This window comes from Panthera pardus, unplaced genomic scaffold (assembly GCF_024362965.1).
Source record: "Panthera pardus isolate Hobbes unplaced genomic scaffold, ASM2436296v1 HiC_scaffold_12, whole genome shotgun sequence".
In the NCBI taxonomy this organism is placed as follows: Eukaryota; Metazoa; Chordata; class Mammalia; order Carnivora; family Felidae; genus Panthera; species Panthera pardus.
Window position 1 is genome coordinate 8,347,542 of NW_026526677.1, and position 16,326 is coordinate 8,363,867.

Consider the following 16,326-nt stretch of genomic DNA (forward strand, 5'->3'; position numbering starts at 1 on the left):
TCACTACAGAGTCAGACCCAGTTCTGATCCTGCCGCTGCCACTGGGCAACCCAACCCCCGCCCCCCCCCCTCCCGGCCTCGGGTTCCTCCTCCGTAAAGTGGGAGCAACCCTCACCTCCCATTTGTTATGATAGTAAGTGGGACCGTTTGTGCAGAGCCACGGGTCTGTGCCTGGCAGGCAGGCAGGCAGGCAGGCAGGCAGTCCTCCACGGCTCATTGGAAGATGCTTTCCTGGGGCAGCAGCCCCGTCCAGAGCCTTGGGGAGCCCAGCCCTTCGGTGGCCTGCCCACGGCTGCCTGGGGGTCCCGCCCGGCCCCTCCGAGGCTCCAGCTCCGGCTCCCAGCTGCCTCCCTGCCTGCTCCGCCCGCCTTCCTCCCACGCGTTCCCCGCAGCCCCCCAGCCCTGCTCTGGGAGCGCCCAGCCTCTCCTCGCCTCTCCATCTTAATTAGCTGCTTGTATTAATCTCGCAAGTAACGTGGCAACTCGCAGCCCTGGGTTTTCGGGCTGTGGAATTAATTATTCCCCAAGCGAAGAGCTGTCAGCTCTGGGAGACCAGCCACTCAGAGCCTCGCGACACCACTTAGCAGGGTCCACAGCTTCCGCACGGCACCCCGGGCCTGCGGCCTGGCCGGCCCGGAAGTGGCCCCCCACTCCGGGCTCTGCTCCGTGTCCCCCTCCTACAGAGGGGCTGCCCTGGGCCCCCGGAAGGCAGGTGGGGTGGAGGAGCTGGGAGCCGGGACACGCGGGGCCCCGGGGGCCGAGGCACAGCTGGTCTCCCCACCTGGGCAGCACCTGCCCTGTCTCGCCCATCACTTACCCTGATTAGCACCAGCAGTTAACACGGACGCAGCTGCGTGGCCAGGAGCCGGAGCCCCGGCTGGGGAGGGCCACTGACCCGCACGGCCCCGACGTGCCGGCGGCCGAGAGGCTTCCAGCTTCGCTTCGTCCTCGCATCAGCCCCGTGGGGAGGCCGGAGGGGGTCAGCGGGCCGGGCAGAGCGAGATGGGCGGGGCAGCGCCAGCAGCCTCCAGTCTGCGTCCGGTCCAGGGCTCTCTCTGTCCCCCTCGACCTTCACACCGGCCCTGTGAGATGGGTCTGTTCTTCCCCGGGGGAAACTGAGGCACAGGGCGAGGTGGCCCGAGTCACCCATCTGCTGAACCGGCTTTGGCTCCGGGCCTGGTGCTCTGTGCCCTCACTGTGCCGCCCCAGGATGGGGCCCTTACCTGGCACACGGTCACTGCCGTCTGTTAGGGGCGCCCAGCCCTGGTTCACAGCCCCCTCTCCCCCCCCCCCCCCCCCCCCCCGCCCCCGCCACCACCACACTCGTTCCTTGGGCGGGTACTTAGCACAGCTGCGACAACACAGTGTATCTTCTAGTGGTCTCAGGTTGTCCCCCCCCCTCCCCCGCCCCGGCTGCCTGTGAGCTCCAAGGGCAGGGACCAGGGCACGTCTCTGCACCAGGCCTGGCACAGGCGGGCTTCGGGAGATGCTGGGTCAAAACAGTGAATCCTTTTATTCAAAAGGATGCGTGTGGCCACAGGTCTTGTGTCCCTCCAGACCCTGCATGTGGCTGTTTCTAGGGTGAGCGGCTGGGCCCTGGTGGCTCGGGGGAACCCCCCACCCCACCACCCTGCAAACCCCAGGCCCTTTAGGAGCCCCAGCAGGAAAGGAAGTCCCGGCCCTCACCACCGCCCCCTGTGTGCTGTGTGCCCCCCCTCAGAGAAGACCCTGTGCCCAGAGTCTGAAGACCCCGGGGGCCTGGACCAGCCACAAGCCTCCCATCCCCCCCCCCCCCCAAGCTGCTGGCCCACCTGCCACTCCCCCACTGACTGGCTTTTTTCTCTCTCTCTCTCTTGCAGCCAACAGCTCCCTGCTAGGAGGTGGCGGTGGTAAGTGCTTCCTGGCCTGGAAGGGGCGGGGGAGGGACACTTGAGGGTTGAGAGGGACTGGGATCCGGAATCCGGAGGTGGGGGGGGCTGCAGGTGTGATGGGAAAAGCCCAGCCCTTAGGCTTCAGCCTCCGCACCTGTGAGGGCAAAATGATCGTTTCTGCTCCACGCTATAACCTCGCACCCAGGACAAGGCCTCACAGGGTCAGGGAGGGCTCTGCCAACCGCGAAGCCCCCCCCACCCCCGCCAGAAAGACTCGTGTGTTCGCGTGGTTCACCACCGGGAAGCAGGGGTTCCAGCTGAACCGGGTGGGCCAGAGGTAGGAGGTCACGGTGGGCCCAGCCTCCAGGGCTACAGGCTATATAGGTCAGCAGGTGCCATGGTGGGGGCAGTCCCTGTGCCCCCCGCCCCCCCGAGGCCTGCCTCCCCTGGCCAGCACTGCCCAGGCAGGCCACTCCAGCCCCTCGCCCCCAGCCCCTCAGTCCCCGCTGGCTGGACTGCCCGCTGTCTACACTGGCAGCAGCATGATTGGTGAGCTGGGGGGCAGGGGTTAATGCGCCGTCGGATAAATCCCGGGGGCCGTGTTTACGGCAGCAGTGGCGGGGCCCGGGCCAGGTTTTAAAAGGGGGGAAAATAAAAGGGGCAGCGAAGGTCAGGAATAAATAAGAACAACGCTAAGAGCTGTCGGTGACCGGCCAGGATGCAGGACGGGTGTGTGTATGGGGGGGCGGGGGGGGTCTGTTTGTGGCCAGACAGATTTTCCCTCCCTCCCTCCCTCCCTCCCCCACTTCTCCTCCACTGTCCCTGTGGAGGTCACAGCTGTCCTGGAGGCCTCACAGAATGAGGGGCTTCGCTGGGGGCCCATCCAGGACCTTGTTCGGAAGCCCGTCCCTTTTGGAAAACTCGGGGGGCCGTAGCTGATTTGACACCTGCCGTTCAGACACCCCTCCTCTTCGCCTGTTTATTCATCGGCCAGTGATCGAGCACCTACTGCAGGCTGGGCCCCGAGCCGGGTGCTGGACCAGAGGGGCCTGGTCCGTGCCCTCCCTGAGCTCACGATACAGATGGAGGCACCCACCGTTGCACAGGGTGGTCCGTGCGATGGGGGAGCAGGGCTCCTGGAAGGAGGTGGGGCCTACACTGGGACCCGAGGAATGGGTGGGAGCATCGGGAAGGGTGTCCTGGGCAGAGGGAACAGCACAGGCGGAGGCCCGGAGTGAGGGAGAACATGGGACATTGGGGGAGATCAAGATTGGAGCCGTCGCAGCCCAGCCAGGCGGAGGGGAGGCAGGAGGTGACACCGGAGCTTCACCGACCCCGTGGGGCGCTGGATTTTTAGCCCTGCAGTTCTGGGAGGCTAAGGACCACCAAGAGGTGTGGGCCTCTTAAACCCCAAGTCAGGTCCATCACCCCTCTCCCGCCCAAAACTCTGCCAGGGCTCTCACCTGGCTCAGAGTCAAGGTCCACCAGGGCCCCCAGCCACCTGCCAGGCTCACTGCCACTGCCCAGCCCTCCCTCACTCGGCACCAGCCTCCCTGCTCGCTCCTGCCTCAGGCCTGTGTGCAGGCTGTGCCCTCCGCCTGGAACCCTCTTCCCCAGCCTGTGGCTGCCCCCTTCACCTCTCGCAAGGTTTCCGTGCTCCCCACCTTGTCAGGGAGCCCCACCCTGACCCCTAGGTGAAACTGCAGCTGTCTGTCCCCGCCCCAGCCTGTATCCCCCCTCTCCCTTCACCTCACCCTGCTCTTCTGTTTGTCACTTGTATATTAGGGTCATTGTCTACCGTCTGTCTCCCCGCTGAGAACAAAGCTCGGGGGGCACCACTGTGTCTCCGGCAACTAGAACCGGGTCTGGCACATATAGTAGGTGCTCAATTAAATGGTCGTTGAATGAATGAATGAACTATAAAAAGGCAGGGACAGCCTCATGTGTTAAGCGGAGGGCTTGCTGAGGAAGGCAGCGGGGGTGGGGGGGGTGCCTTCGAGGCTTTAGGCAGGGCAGGGAGTGGCTGGTAGGTGGCCTGCTGACCTCACTCTGGGGGTCAAAGGGCACCTGTTCTGGCTAGATGGAGTGGGGAGGCCTATTGGGGGTCCTCCAGCTCCCCTTCTTGCAGCACTGTGGGGGAGAGGAGGCTGGAGCAGGCCCCAAGCGCTGCCTGACTGACGCAGAGATGGATGGGGTGGGCCAGGACCCGGGAGGAAGTGAGCCCCGAGTCCAGCCTTTTAACGCCAGCTGAGATTTATGGAGCCGCCGTGAGTGTTCGCTGGGGCTGTCACTCTGCTAATGTGATTGGAACAAGGTGGAGGTGGCAGGGAGGGGATCGTCGGAGGGGCGAGGTTGGGGCTGGGAGGGGCCTGGGGCCTGCCTGGGGCTGGGATGGGGACGCGATGTCTTCGGCCCTCCTGTCTGCCACCTGTGAGCTCTACTGCCCACCAGCCCACCCAGCCTTAACCCCCCGGAACTGCCTGGGTGGGAGCCACAAGCACGAGTCGTCTGGGACTCGGCAGCCCAGGTCCCCCCGCCTGGCTCTGCCCAGACCCACCTCTGTCTTCCCATGGCGTCCGCTGAAGTTTCTCCCTCTTCTCCTGAGTCCAGCCCCACAGGGATTCAGTCCTCTACCCACTCCCTACGTTCCTATGACCACCCATTTACCTGCCCCCACCCATCTACCCCCCCACCTCTCCATCTATTCCCTCTACCCATCCATCTACCCTCCATTCATCCATCTACCCCTCTACCCACCCATTTACTCCTATCCATCCGTCCATCCGTCCATCCGTCCATCCGTCCGTCCATCCATCCGTCCATCCATCCATCCATCCATCCATCCATCCGTCCATCCACCCTCCCATCCATCCACCTCCTCCACCCATCCATCTACCCTCCATTCATCCATCTACCCCTCTACCCACCCATTTACTCCTATCCATCCATCCATCCGTCCATCCATCCATCCGTCCATCCATCCATCCGTCCATCCATCCATCCGTCAGTCCATCCATCCGTCCATCCATCCATCCGTCAGTCCATCCATCCATCCGTCCATCCATCCATCCATCCATCCATCCATCCGTCCATCCACCCTCCCATCCATCCACCTCCTCCACCCATCCATCTACCCTCCATTCATCCATCTACCCCTCTACCCACCCATTTACTCCTATCCATCCATCCATCCGTCCATCCATCCATCCGTCCATCCATCCGTCTATCCACCCTCCCATCCATCCACCTCCTCCACCCATCCATCTACCCTCCATTCATCCATCTATCTATCCCCTCTACCCGGCCATCTAACCCCATCCCCCCCCCATCTACCCCCATCTACTCCCTCCACTCCCCCATCTACCCCCCCATCTACTCCCTCCACCCATCCACCTTCCTTCCCCATTCATCCATTTACCTCCCACCCATCTACCCCCTCCACTCATCCATCCTTCCCCCATCCAGCTATCCATCTACCCCCCATCCACCTGCCCCCCATCCACCCATCTGTCTACCCCCTTCACCCATCCATCTACCCCTCACCTACCGATCCACCTGCCCCCCATCCATCCATGCAGGCATCAGTCACGGTAGGCCTGCCTTGGCCACTGTGTTTAAATTGTGCCGAGGCCCCAGCCCACTGTGCTGACCCTCTCACCCTGCTCTGTGGCTTTTTCCACAGCACTGATCCCTTTTAACGTCCGTGTATTTTGTTTGTTCTTAAGGCTTGTCTCCCCACTAGAGTGCACTCTCCTCAGGGACGGTGTTCTAGGGGTTTCTAAGCCAGTGTAGGGGGCGGGTAGTTGCACCCTCTGTATGCTAGGCCCTGCCCTGAGCTGGCACACAGGTCCAACAGCCCTGCACTGGGGTGGGGGGAGGCACCTAATAAATTGGGGGGAGGGGGGTCTGGGGCAGCTCTGGCTCAGAAGGAGGCCCTCCAAAGGGGGCCCGGGCTTGGCCGGCAGGGCTTTGGTATAGTGAGCCCAGTTTTCGCATGTGGGGTGCTTATGGGTGGGAGGGGACCGCAGCCCCTCAGGAGCAGGGAAGGGAGTCTGTGAACACCTCCACCCTCAGCAAGAGCCCCAGGGGCTGCTGGGGCCAAAAGGACTTAACCCAAAGAGTCTAGGACTCTTGGGCCTGGTTCATTGTGGGGCTGGGTCCCCACCAGGCCCCGAGGCCAAGGTGGCTCGTTCTGGCAACACAGTGAGTCTTGGGGAAGCCCCCTAACTCCCCCCCCCCACACACACACCCCCATTCCTTCCCAGGGCTCTGAGTGTGGGTGGCGGTGGGGACTCAGGAATCGGGCCTCGGCCCCGCCCTCAGAGAGACCCAGTTGGGTAGAAGGCTTCCCGGCAGAGGGGGCCTCTGACTCAAGCCCTGAAGGATGAGTAGGAGTTGGACAGGCAGAGAGGGATAGAGAGGCCCAGCAGGTGGAGGGCCCCGGGTCTGAAGTGGGGAAAGACTGGACGGGCTGGGACAGCCTCCCGGCCTCCCAGCCAGACCCGGAGACCCGGAGACCCGCCAGGCCCACTCCCGCTGGCCCGCCTCCCTCCTGGAGAGACTTTTACTGGCTCGATAAAAATTTTTTTCCAACCTGAACACTCTCCTATTGTATGGTAAGAAGGGAGGCGGGCCCTAAATCAGGATGGGAATCGACAGGGCCCTGACGCGCGTCTCTCCTGTTTATTAGGACTGAAATGTTTACTCGGCGATAAGGAGCCGGCTTTCTCGCGGAGATTTGTGCGTTCTTTTTCAATTACCCCTCGTCTTTCTCTGCCACTTTTGCACTAAAGGGATAATAAATGTATCGGAGCGTTTCAATTATTCATCTAAATCATGACTGCGCCTGCCATGGCCAAGCTTTAGTGACAGATTAATTCAGGGCCTCCTCTGCTCACGCGGCCGCCATCTCTGCTCCGGCCTGGCCAGCTCCCCAAAGGGCCGGCCTGCGGGGCGGGGCGGGCTGGGGTCAGGCAGGGCTCCCGCCCTGTCCCCTCCACACGCCCTGTCCCCTCCACACGCGCTCACTGCTAAGGACACTCCCTCCCTCCTGGAGGTCAGCGGCCCAGCCACGCACTCCTGACCGCAGGAGCCAGCTCCTACCCCTGGGGGTGCGGCCGTCCTGCCCTCCTGCCCGCTGGGCCCTGCGCAGCCCCTGCTCCCCACGGCTCAGCGTGTGTGTCTCCCGCACCCCCGGGGCCCAGACGTCCCCTGCCCGAGGAAGCCAGGGTGGAGCAGCTTCTGCCACAGCCCTCTCCGGGCACAGGGCCTTTGCACCTGCTGCTCCTGTGCCTACGAGCTCCTCTGTCCCCTCACTACCACCTTCCCCGCCTAGTTACCGCGATGTCAGGGCAGGCCCCCCAGCCACCGCCCCCTACTGCTGCACGAACTGAGGGCTTGCCGCCTTCCGGCGCTGTCCTGGCTGCTGGGACCCGGTAGACGCTGCCCCCCTCGTGGGCCGGCGTTCTGTCACCCCTGGCCATCAGACTCCCATTCGGGTGGTTGTTTAAGCACCAGCTGCCTCCCGATCAGACCGCCCTCCTGAGGGACACGCGCAGGGTGTCTGTCTGTCCAGCTCCTGGCCAAAGTGAGGTGCTCGCTTGTGGACCAGCTGTGCCCCGGGGCCCCTTCTCCCCGTGCGCGCGCGTTCGCACCCCTGCCCTGGCCCACCGCCGTGGCCCCTGGGCTTGAGCTGAACCCAGCACCCGGGGCCCGCCTTCTCCTCTCCACACACATCCGTGGCCCTGGTGAGGGGTGTGGGACCCTCTTTCCTCTCTCCTCTCTCCCTCTCTCCGTCTCTCACTTTCCCTCCTTCTATCTCTGTCTCTCTCTGCCTCTGCCTCTCTCTAGTTCTGCCTCTGTTTCTGTCTCTGTCTCTCCTTCTCTGTCTCTATCTCTGCCTCCGTCTCTCTCTGCCTCCGCCTCTCTCTATCTCTGCCTCTTTCTCTATCTCTCCCTCTCTGTCTTTGTCTCTGTCTCTGCATCTGAGTCTCTGTCTCTGCCTCTGTGTCCGTCTCTGCCTTTGTCTCTGACTCTGTTCCTCTCTGTCTCTGCCTCTCTGTGTTTGTCTCTATCGCTCCCTCTCTGCCTCTATCTCTGTTCCTCTTTATCTCTGTGTCTCTCTGTCTCTGCCTCTGTCTCTCCCTCTCTGTGTCTCTGTCTTCTGTCTCTTTGTCTCTGAATCTCTGTCTCTGTCTTCTGTCTCTCTGTCTCTGCCTCTCCCTCTCTGTGACTCTGTCTCTGTCTCTCCCAGCCGCACAGTGTCTCTTGCCCACTCCCCATGTCTCTCTTCCATGCACCTGCTCTCCATTTCTAGTCCTCTCTCGCTCCCTCCTTCTCCTCCTCGTTCTCTCCCTGCTCTCGCGGGCTCCCCTTTGCTCAGAGCCCAGCTGGGCTGGGGGATTAGCAAGGCCCCGGAGCGGAGCATCGGGGCCTCGACTTCCGCCCGGTAGCTGCCCAGGGCCACAGCCGAGGCACGGCGGGCACAGGGGGCAGACGGCGTGGCCTCCGTGGCCCTCCCTGGACCGGGCCGGCCTCACAGGAAGCAGGGGCCCCAAGGGCCAAGCACCCTGTGCCCAGACTTGTCTGGGGTCCCACTGTGTACCAGGCTGGAGTGGCGGGGCACAGGCTGTGGTGCGGGGGGAGGCCCTGACCTGAGCTGAGCAGACAGGGCGGGAGCGTTGGATGGGGAACAGCCAAGGGCCCTCCCGTGCCCCACGCACAGCCAGAGCCTGTCCCAGACCCCCCCCCCGGGGGGGGGAGTCCCCTCCCTGCACAGAGCCTTCCCCCCCACCCCACCGCAGGGCCCTTCCCCCAGTTGGTGGGTGGGAGAGACCAGAGGCCAGTCTAAGGTGGAGGCTGGAGGGACCCCCAGCCGTGCTTGGGGTGGGGCATTTTATTTCATGGACTCATGGGAGCCATGGAGGTTTTATGAGCAAGGGAGTGACGAGTCCTCCCCAAGAAAGGGCCCCAGGCCTCCCGGCCATCACCAGATGGTGACGGTGATGGGCTGATGGTGGTGGTGGTGTGGACGTCAGCCAGCTACACTGAGCTCCCACGGCCGCGGAGGCCAGGCCTCGCGTAGAGCCTCTCTCTGAGAGATCCCGAGACCCTCACCACAGCGCTATGGGGTGTGCCATTAATATCTCCAGATGAGGAAACTGAGTCACCGAGTCCCTGGAGCGAACCGTGCTCCCCACCCCGGCGCAGGCCCTCCCTGGTAGGAGGGACAAGGGGACTCAGGCCCCCCGCAGGGATGCCAGCGGAGGCCCAGCAGGCCTGTGGGGCCCGCACCCCACCCCCAGCGGGCAAGATGTCGCCCAGCCCCTGCCAGCAGCTGCCATGGGGATTTTCAATAACGGGAGTGATTTTTGCATGATGAATGAGGCGCTGCCGCTGTGTACATAATGAGGGCCTAATGTTTTCAAATCCCCATTTAAGGAGTTGATCTCACCCCGTAATGAATTTCACATCACAGACCGGAGCTGCTGTCCATCCCTCTTCTCCCTGGGGTGCCCACCCGCCTTGGCACCGCGAGGGTGGGGTCTGGCGAGGGTGGGCTCTGCCTCCTCCCCCCACAGGCCCAGCCCAAACCGGTCACAGAGCTCGTGGCTGCCCTGGGTTTGTCGATTGAATGAGCGACCGGGAGGGTGTGGGCGGAAGCCGAAGGTGGTTCCGGCGGCAAGAGGACACCACGTGGGGTTGTGGCTTCTCAGGCTCTGCGGGGCGGCTCCGCGGGGCCTGGGACGAGGCCGGAGACCAGAGGTGATGAGTGTAGCGTGGACGGAGGGAGCGGGGGGCTCAAGGCCCCGGGGTGGGTCCTTCTTCCAGGCTTTACGGCCGAGCTCGTCCTCCACGGGGTTCGGGGCTTGCAGGCGAACCGGCAGCTTGGACATCTGCCCCTGCCCCAGCTGGTGCCCTCTCAGGGACTCAGTTTCCTCATGCGCCCCCACCAGCCCTGGCATTCGGTATCTCTGTGCAGGCGGCTGGGACCTGGGAGGCAGCTGCACGTAGCACCGGGGTCGCCGGACTGGTGGCTTCTCCTCAGGCCCTGGGACCTGCCGGGTCAGATGTCCGGGTGGGGAGTGGTCCCCAGGCCCCAGGCCAGGTGCCTTCCTGCCCTCCCCCTGGCCCCCTCCGGCCTCAGCCCACACCCCTGCAGTCCCAGCCCGCCCTGCCCGGGGCTTTCTGGGTGCCACCTCCACCCTGCAGCGCGTCAGTCCCTCAGGCCCCTCAGGCCCTGACAGGCAGAGTAGCCTTCCGCCTACAGAGGCCGGGGGGGGGGCGGGCCTCGGTCTCCCCATCTGAAACAGGTGACACAGGTGACAGAGTGATAAAGTGCAGGGCACCTTGGTGCAGTCCCTCACTGAACGAAGGCTCATGCCAAGTGGGGAGGGAGGTGCTGTTACGGACCTTGTAGAGATGAGGAAACTGAGGCACGGCACGGACAGGTGAAGTGATTTGCCCAAAGCCACCAGCAGGCTTGTAGTCAGGATTTCTGGGACAAGAAATCCCAGGAGGGGGCACCCAGGAGGCCAGGCCCACGGGGCAGCGGAGGGGCAAGGGGGTGGGGGAGGGGAGCCGGCCCTGGGCCTGTCAGGGTCTCTTGCCCTCTGGCAGGGACACAGCCGCCCCCCTGTCCCCCAGGCCCCGGGCATCCTCATGTTCCTGTAAATAATTAATTAGCCCCTGCTTGCTTGTTTGTTTAGCATGAGGAATGCTCCCCCACTGAGACGCATTTATTGCTGAATAAATTTAAATATCTAATCTTCCCTTCATGAATATTACAGCACCCCAAATAGCCGCCAACAGATCCTAAGCGCCTTGGCAAATGGCCCCCACAGGAGCCTGACTGCCGCCCGCCTCTGCTGGCTCCAGCCCCTGCCCTCCACCCTCGCCCTCCTGACCCCCGACCTCCGGGGAAGGGGCTGGGTGCGAGCTGAGGCCCCCGGCCCCCACCCCGTGCCCGTGTGGAGGCCACACTGGGGGCAGGAGGGCAGGGCCAGCCGGGCTTACCTGGGGGAACAGGCTGGGACGGGGTGGAAGGACAGGGCTGCGGCAGACGGAGGACAGACAGGGCCCCCAGGTGACGGCAGCATCTGAGGAGCCCAGGCAGGAGACGGAAGAGGTCAGAGAGGCAGGTGGACGGCGGGGAGGGTCTCCAGGGCAGCCTTGCCAGACAGAGGTAGCTGGTGGTCAGCTGCATGGGGGTGGCTGAACAGTCACGCGAGGTGAGGGACCCCAGGTCACTCAGCAACCAGGGTCCCCGAAGTCCCTCTTTTGGGGGGGGAACAGGAGCCCTGCTGCAGTGAAGAGGGGAGTCCAGACCTCGAGTTTGGAGTTTGGATGAGGAGGGAAGGGGAGGGGGCCAGCCAGGGTGATAGGGAAGGCTTGGAAGGGAAGAGAGAGAGAGAGACAAGGCTTTTATGGTCCTAGAGGAAGCAGAGCAGTCCAGCTGTGTGACCCTGGGCAAGTCTCATCCTCTCTGTGCCTCAATTTCTCCTTCTATAAGGGAGGAGAAATAGTGGGACCTCCTAGGGTGGCTGTAAGGACCAGCAAAGAGGGGTGTGTGTGCACTGCTCAGGCTCAGGTCCCAGCAGGTGTTCCAGAAGAGGCTGCAACTCAGGAGCCAGAGGGGGAGGGGGGCGAGCGGGGCACAGGGACTGAGGGAGAAGGCAGAGCAGCCCTTAGGACAGTCTTGTGGGGAAGGCTTGGTTCCGGACCTGGCAGAGAGACCTGGAAGGAAGCACCTCCCCGCCCCGCCATGGGTCAGTCTTCCCAGGAGGGACCCCAGGTCTTCTGCTGACTTGGAACAGGGGTTGAGTTGGAGGCTTGAGATTTGTTTGCATGTGGCCAAAGGTCCCAGAGAGGGGATCGAGGGTCCACTGGTATGAATTGGGGTCACCACCCTCCCGCCAGGCAGCCCCAGGCTCAGGTGGAGGGCGGGAGGAGGGACACCTCCCTCCGATGAGACCCCAGGAAGCCGCCTCCTGCAGCCTCCAGGGTTCAGCTTAGCCCAACGTAAGAGCCAGGACAGGGCCGAGGAAGCAGAGCCTGGGGGCAGGGAAGGGGGGTGACTGCGGTTCACATGGGGGGGCAGGGAAGGCGTGACCCCCTGGGCCTGTGGGTGAGGACCACAGGCTGAGGGTCCCCTCTGGCACAACTGTGGTGTGTAGACGGGGAGGGGGCAGGTGAGAGGGGCCCCGTCGGTGCTCTGGCTTGTTGGGGAGAGGATGGGGCAGGGGTGAGGCCCAGGGCCTGCCCCTCATCTCTGCCCTGGGGAAACTGATCCCCTAGGCACTTGCATGGCAGTCACCTGGCCCAGCCCGAGGCTTCTGCCAGCCCCGAGTGCCCCCTCCCCGTCATGCCCCCAGGTCAGCCCCATAGGTCTGACTGCAGGCCTGTCCACCTCTGCAGGAAACATTAAGTCCCCGAAACACAGATCTTACTGTGTTTCTGCACTTGGGCACAGCCTCCGCAGCAGGCCAAGGTCGCCTGCAGGGAGGACGGCAGGCAGCCAGGAGCCAAGTGGCACCGTTAGGGCAGGGCGGGAGGCCCCCAGGAGAGCCGGCCCAGACCCATTCCCGTGCTTACCCCCGTAGGCCCCGAACACCCTGACACCCGCCTGGACAGCCGCCGCCCCTGTGTCCCCACAGGGAGCACGTTCTCATACTATCCCACTGTCCTAACGAGAGCCAACACCCATGCCACCTTCACCCATGCCAGGCCCTGGCTTCAGCACCTTACGGAAATTAACTCGCTTAATCCTTCCAAGAGCCCTAGGAGGTGGAGCCCATTTTACAGGTGGGGCAGTTGGGGTCCAGAGAAGCTAAGTGATAGGCTCCAGGCCACACATATCTGTGACTGTCAGAGCTGGGCCTGGAACCCCGGGCCGCCCAGCTCCACAGCCCCTGCTCTCGTACACACTGCTGGGTGGTCAGCTGGCATCTCACCCAGAACGGACACACTGCACGCGGACGCGGTGTGACCCTCCAGGCTGCGCGGCCCCTGAGCGCCGCCTGGACAGGGAACTCAGGGGCCCCGCCTTGGGTCCCCCGCTCCGCCCTCCCCTGGGCCACCGTTGCCCTTACCCCTCCTTGCGGGAGAGGTCCTCCCAGGGCTCCCGACTCCTCTGCCCCATTCCCCCCCACCCCCCCACCCGGGTGCTCTGGGAAATCGCCTGGTGCCAGCTCTGAGTGAAGTCACAAAATTAGGTTTAATTGGGCCCCACAGGGCACAAAAGAGAAGAAAGAGGGGGGTGGTCCAGCTGGTGTCCCTGGACCTCTGCCAAGACTTTGGGGGTGGGGTGGATGGGATGAGGGAGGAAGGGCCTCGGTGTGCGCATCTGCAAAATGGAGAAATGAGGCCTCTTTCCTGCTGCTGGGCCTTGTGAGCCCCGGCAGCCGGTGCCAAGGAGCTCCTGGCACAGGCCTGGGGTGCCCTGCGAGCTAGGGAGCTGCCAGAGGTGGGTCACGTTCTCCTGGCCAGGATGCAAACCCCTCCCCTGAAGAGGGGTCACCGTCGCTATCGTCCAGATGAGGCAGTGGCCGCTCAGGGGAAAAGACTTGCCGGTGTGCCCCGCTGGCCCAGGGGACGACAGCCGAGCCCCGCCTTTCCCACCGGGGCCACTGAGGCCACTGAGGCTGTGGCACCGGGGTGAGGTCCGGCCGAAGGGGCGGAGGAGACGCTCCTCCCGCGGTGCCCGAGTTGTTTATCTGGGCCCGCGTCCCCAGGGTCGCTGCCCGAGGTCCCAGAGCCGCGCTCAGATAAACAAGCCCGGGCCCGCCGCAATTAAGCCGGATGCGCTAACGAGGCGGCTCGCTAACGAGCAGGGGCGCGCGCCCGGATCCGCCGTCCACCTCCCCGCAAAGAGGGCGAGGAGGGGGCTGGAAGACCCAGGCTCGAGGCCCGGACCGCAGCTGCCACTTGTTAACTAGGTGACCCCGGTTTCATCATCTGTAAAGTGGGTCCCAGAGTTTGCCGCGGCCGGGAGGGGCCTCGCCTGGGGATCCGGTGCGCGGTGCCAGTCGGCGCTCGCGGGCTCCTCTGGCCGAGGCGGCCACCGGTCGCGGGGCCCGCGGCGCCTCCGGGCCAAAGCCGGGCGACCTTCCCTTTGGCCGGGCTAGGGTGGCGGTTCCCGCCGCCGCGGACCCCGCCTTCCCCAGCCGCTCCGGCCCGGGGAGGCCCCGGCCCCGCCCGCGCCCCTGCCGCACGGCCGGGAACCTGCAGGGCGGGCCGGGCGCGCCCCCTGCCGGCCGCCCCGCGCCGCTTCCCGCCGGGACCCGCTGCGACCCGCCTCCGCGCCTCGGAGCAAGTAGGGGCGGCGGGCGTTAGCGAGCAGCCGGAGGCGGCGGGAGAAGGCGCGCGCGGTGCCCGGTGAGTCCTGGCCCAGCCGAGGGGGTTGGGAGGATTCTGTGCGTGGGCCTCCGCTTTCTCTTCTGTAAAACGGGCTCAGGCGTGACGCGGGGCGCCCCACGGCTCACTCCCCTCTGCCCTGCAGTGGACGGCTGCATTCACCGGGCCGCTGGACCCCTCCTCACCGACGAGTGCCGGACCCTGCAGAACTGTGAGACCGGCAAGGCCAAGATCACCGGCGGCTATCGGCTGCCGGCCAAGTGTGAGTCCCGACCCCACAGGGCACCTCGTGTAATTGCTGGAGGCCTCCTCAGGGGTCGCTTCCTAACCTTAAGTGCCGGGACCCGGCCCCTCCTCGCACGCACCGGGAAGCAGGTGGCGGGAGGGGGTGAGAGGAGCTGAGGAGGCAGTGACTTCGCTCCGCCCCGCGGCTCAGCCGGGTCCATGCAGCTGTGCGAAGGGGACCCAGCGCGGGCCTGCCCGTCTCTGTCGAGCGCATTTGAGGGCACACTTCTGCACCCGCGTGGGCAGGGTCCTCCCCTGGGGACTCTCAGAACTTGGGGAGAGGGCCTGTTTCCTGTCCTCTCCAAGGCGGGCAGGGGGAGAAAGCCGATGGCCGCTTGGAGACCCCGGCCAGTCTGACCCCGTCGCCTCCCGCAGATGTCATCCACACGGTGGGACCCATCGCCCACGGAGAGCCCAGCGCCAGCCAGGCTGCCGAGCTCCGCAGCTGCTACCTGAGCAGCCTCGACCTGCTGCTGGAGCATCGGCTCCGCTCCGCGGTGAGAGGGGCGGGGGCAGGGAGGGGGACGGGGGCGGCCTAGACCGGGAGGAAGAAGGCCCCTCGGAGGCGGTGGTTGGAGAGTGACACTGTCCCCAATTCCCTCTCACCTCCCCCCCCTCCCCCCGCCCCAGGCATTTCCCTGCATCTCCACCGGCGTGTTTGGTGAGTGGAGCGCGACGGGCGGGGGAGGGGGGGGGGGGGGGGCTTGGTCTAGAAGGGGGCGGAGCGGGACCTGGAAGTGGGTGGGCCCAGACGCGAGGAGGGGCCTGGGAGGGCGTGAAAGGGGCGGGGCGGAGCCGGGTAGGTGGAGTCGGGCGGGTCCCGGGGCGTGGAGGGGGCGGGCCAGAGCCCAGACTCACTCCCGCCCCGCCGGGTCCCCAGGCTACCCCAGTGAGGCGGCGGCGGAAATCGTGTTGGCCGCGCTGCGCGAGTGGCTGGAGCAACACAAGGACAAGGTGAGTCCTGGGCCCAGTCGAAGGGACAAGATGGGGGGGGGGAAGGGGTGGCAGGACCGCACCAGCCCTCTCTGCGTCCCCGCCCCTTCCCTCGAGACCACTTTGCTCTCCTGCCCATCCAGCAAGGGTGGTGGAGTGCACACCATGAACCCCTTCCCTGAAGGGTGCAACCTGAGCTCCAAACTCAGGGTCGGTGCCCCGCCCCCCCCCACGAAAAAAGCAGGTGAAAACCTGTAGAGGTGGGGGCAGTGATAACACAGGGGAGCCGCGGTGTGGGTGCCGGCCACCCCCACCCGGGCTGAGCAGGTCCCGGCACAGGTGGACCGGCTGATCATCTGTGTGTTCCTGGAGAAGGACGAAAGCATCTACATGCAACGGCTTCCCCACTACTTCCCTGTGGGTACGTACCCCTTGGCACCTGGGTCAGCCCTCACCCCTGCCCCTGCCCCTCCCCCTCAAGAGCAGGCTCTCACTGTCCTCTGCCTTCCAGCCTGACGGCACCTGCCGCCCACCCTGCCCAGGACTGGTAAGCAGGGTCTGGCCTGCCGTGTGCTGCCCACTAACCTGCCCACTAACACCAGGGCTCGCCGCCCCCCCCCCCCCCACTCCCTGCCCCTGCTCACCCCCACGCAGGAAAGCCACAAGGGGAGGCCCACAGCCTACACTCCAACTGCTCTGCTCTGCCCACAGACTCGCCTGGGCCTACCGGACCTCGCTCCCAGCTCTAAGAGGTCTCCGAAGCCTGCAGCCGGGCCCGGGACCCCGCCCCCCCCTTCTTCCCCTCAGCCGCCGGTGCCTGAGGAGCCTCCTAATAAAGACCACCCTTGTCACAGCTCCTACTGTCTGAGTGCTGGCTGGGGAA

At 64.9% G+C, this 16,326-nt stretch overlaps 1 protein-coding gene across 1 annotated transcript in view; it reads left to right on the forward strand.

The window, feature by feature from the left end:
• Nucleotides 1-16,298, forward strand: part of MACROD1 (mono-ADP ribosylhydrolase 1) — a 144,932-nt gene extending 128,634 nt beyond the window's left edge. The window contains 7 exon segments of the mRNA XM_053899566.1: nt 1,860-1,889; nt 14,371-14,487; nt 14,886-15,007; nt 15,141-15,171; nt 15,391-15,464; nt 15,783-15,864; nt 16,155-16,298. Coding sequence (XP_053755541.1) covers nt 1,860-1,889; nt 14,371-14,487; nt 14,886-15,007; nt 15,141-15,171; nt 15,391-15,464; nt 15,783-15,864; nt 16,155-16,192 — 494 coding nt within the window. The 3' untranslated portion in view covers nt 16,193-16,298.
• Nucleotides 16,299-16,326: the final 28 nt, after the last annotated feature.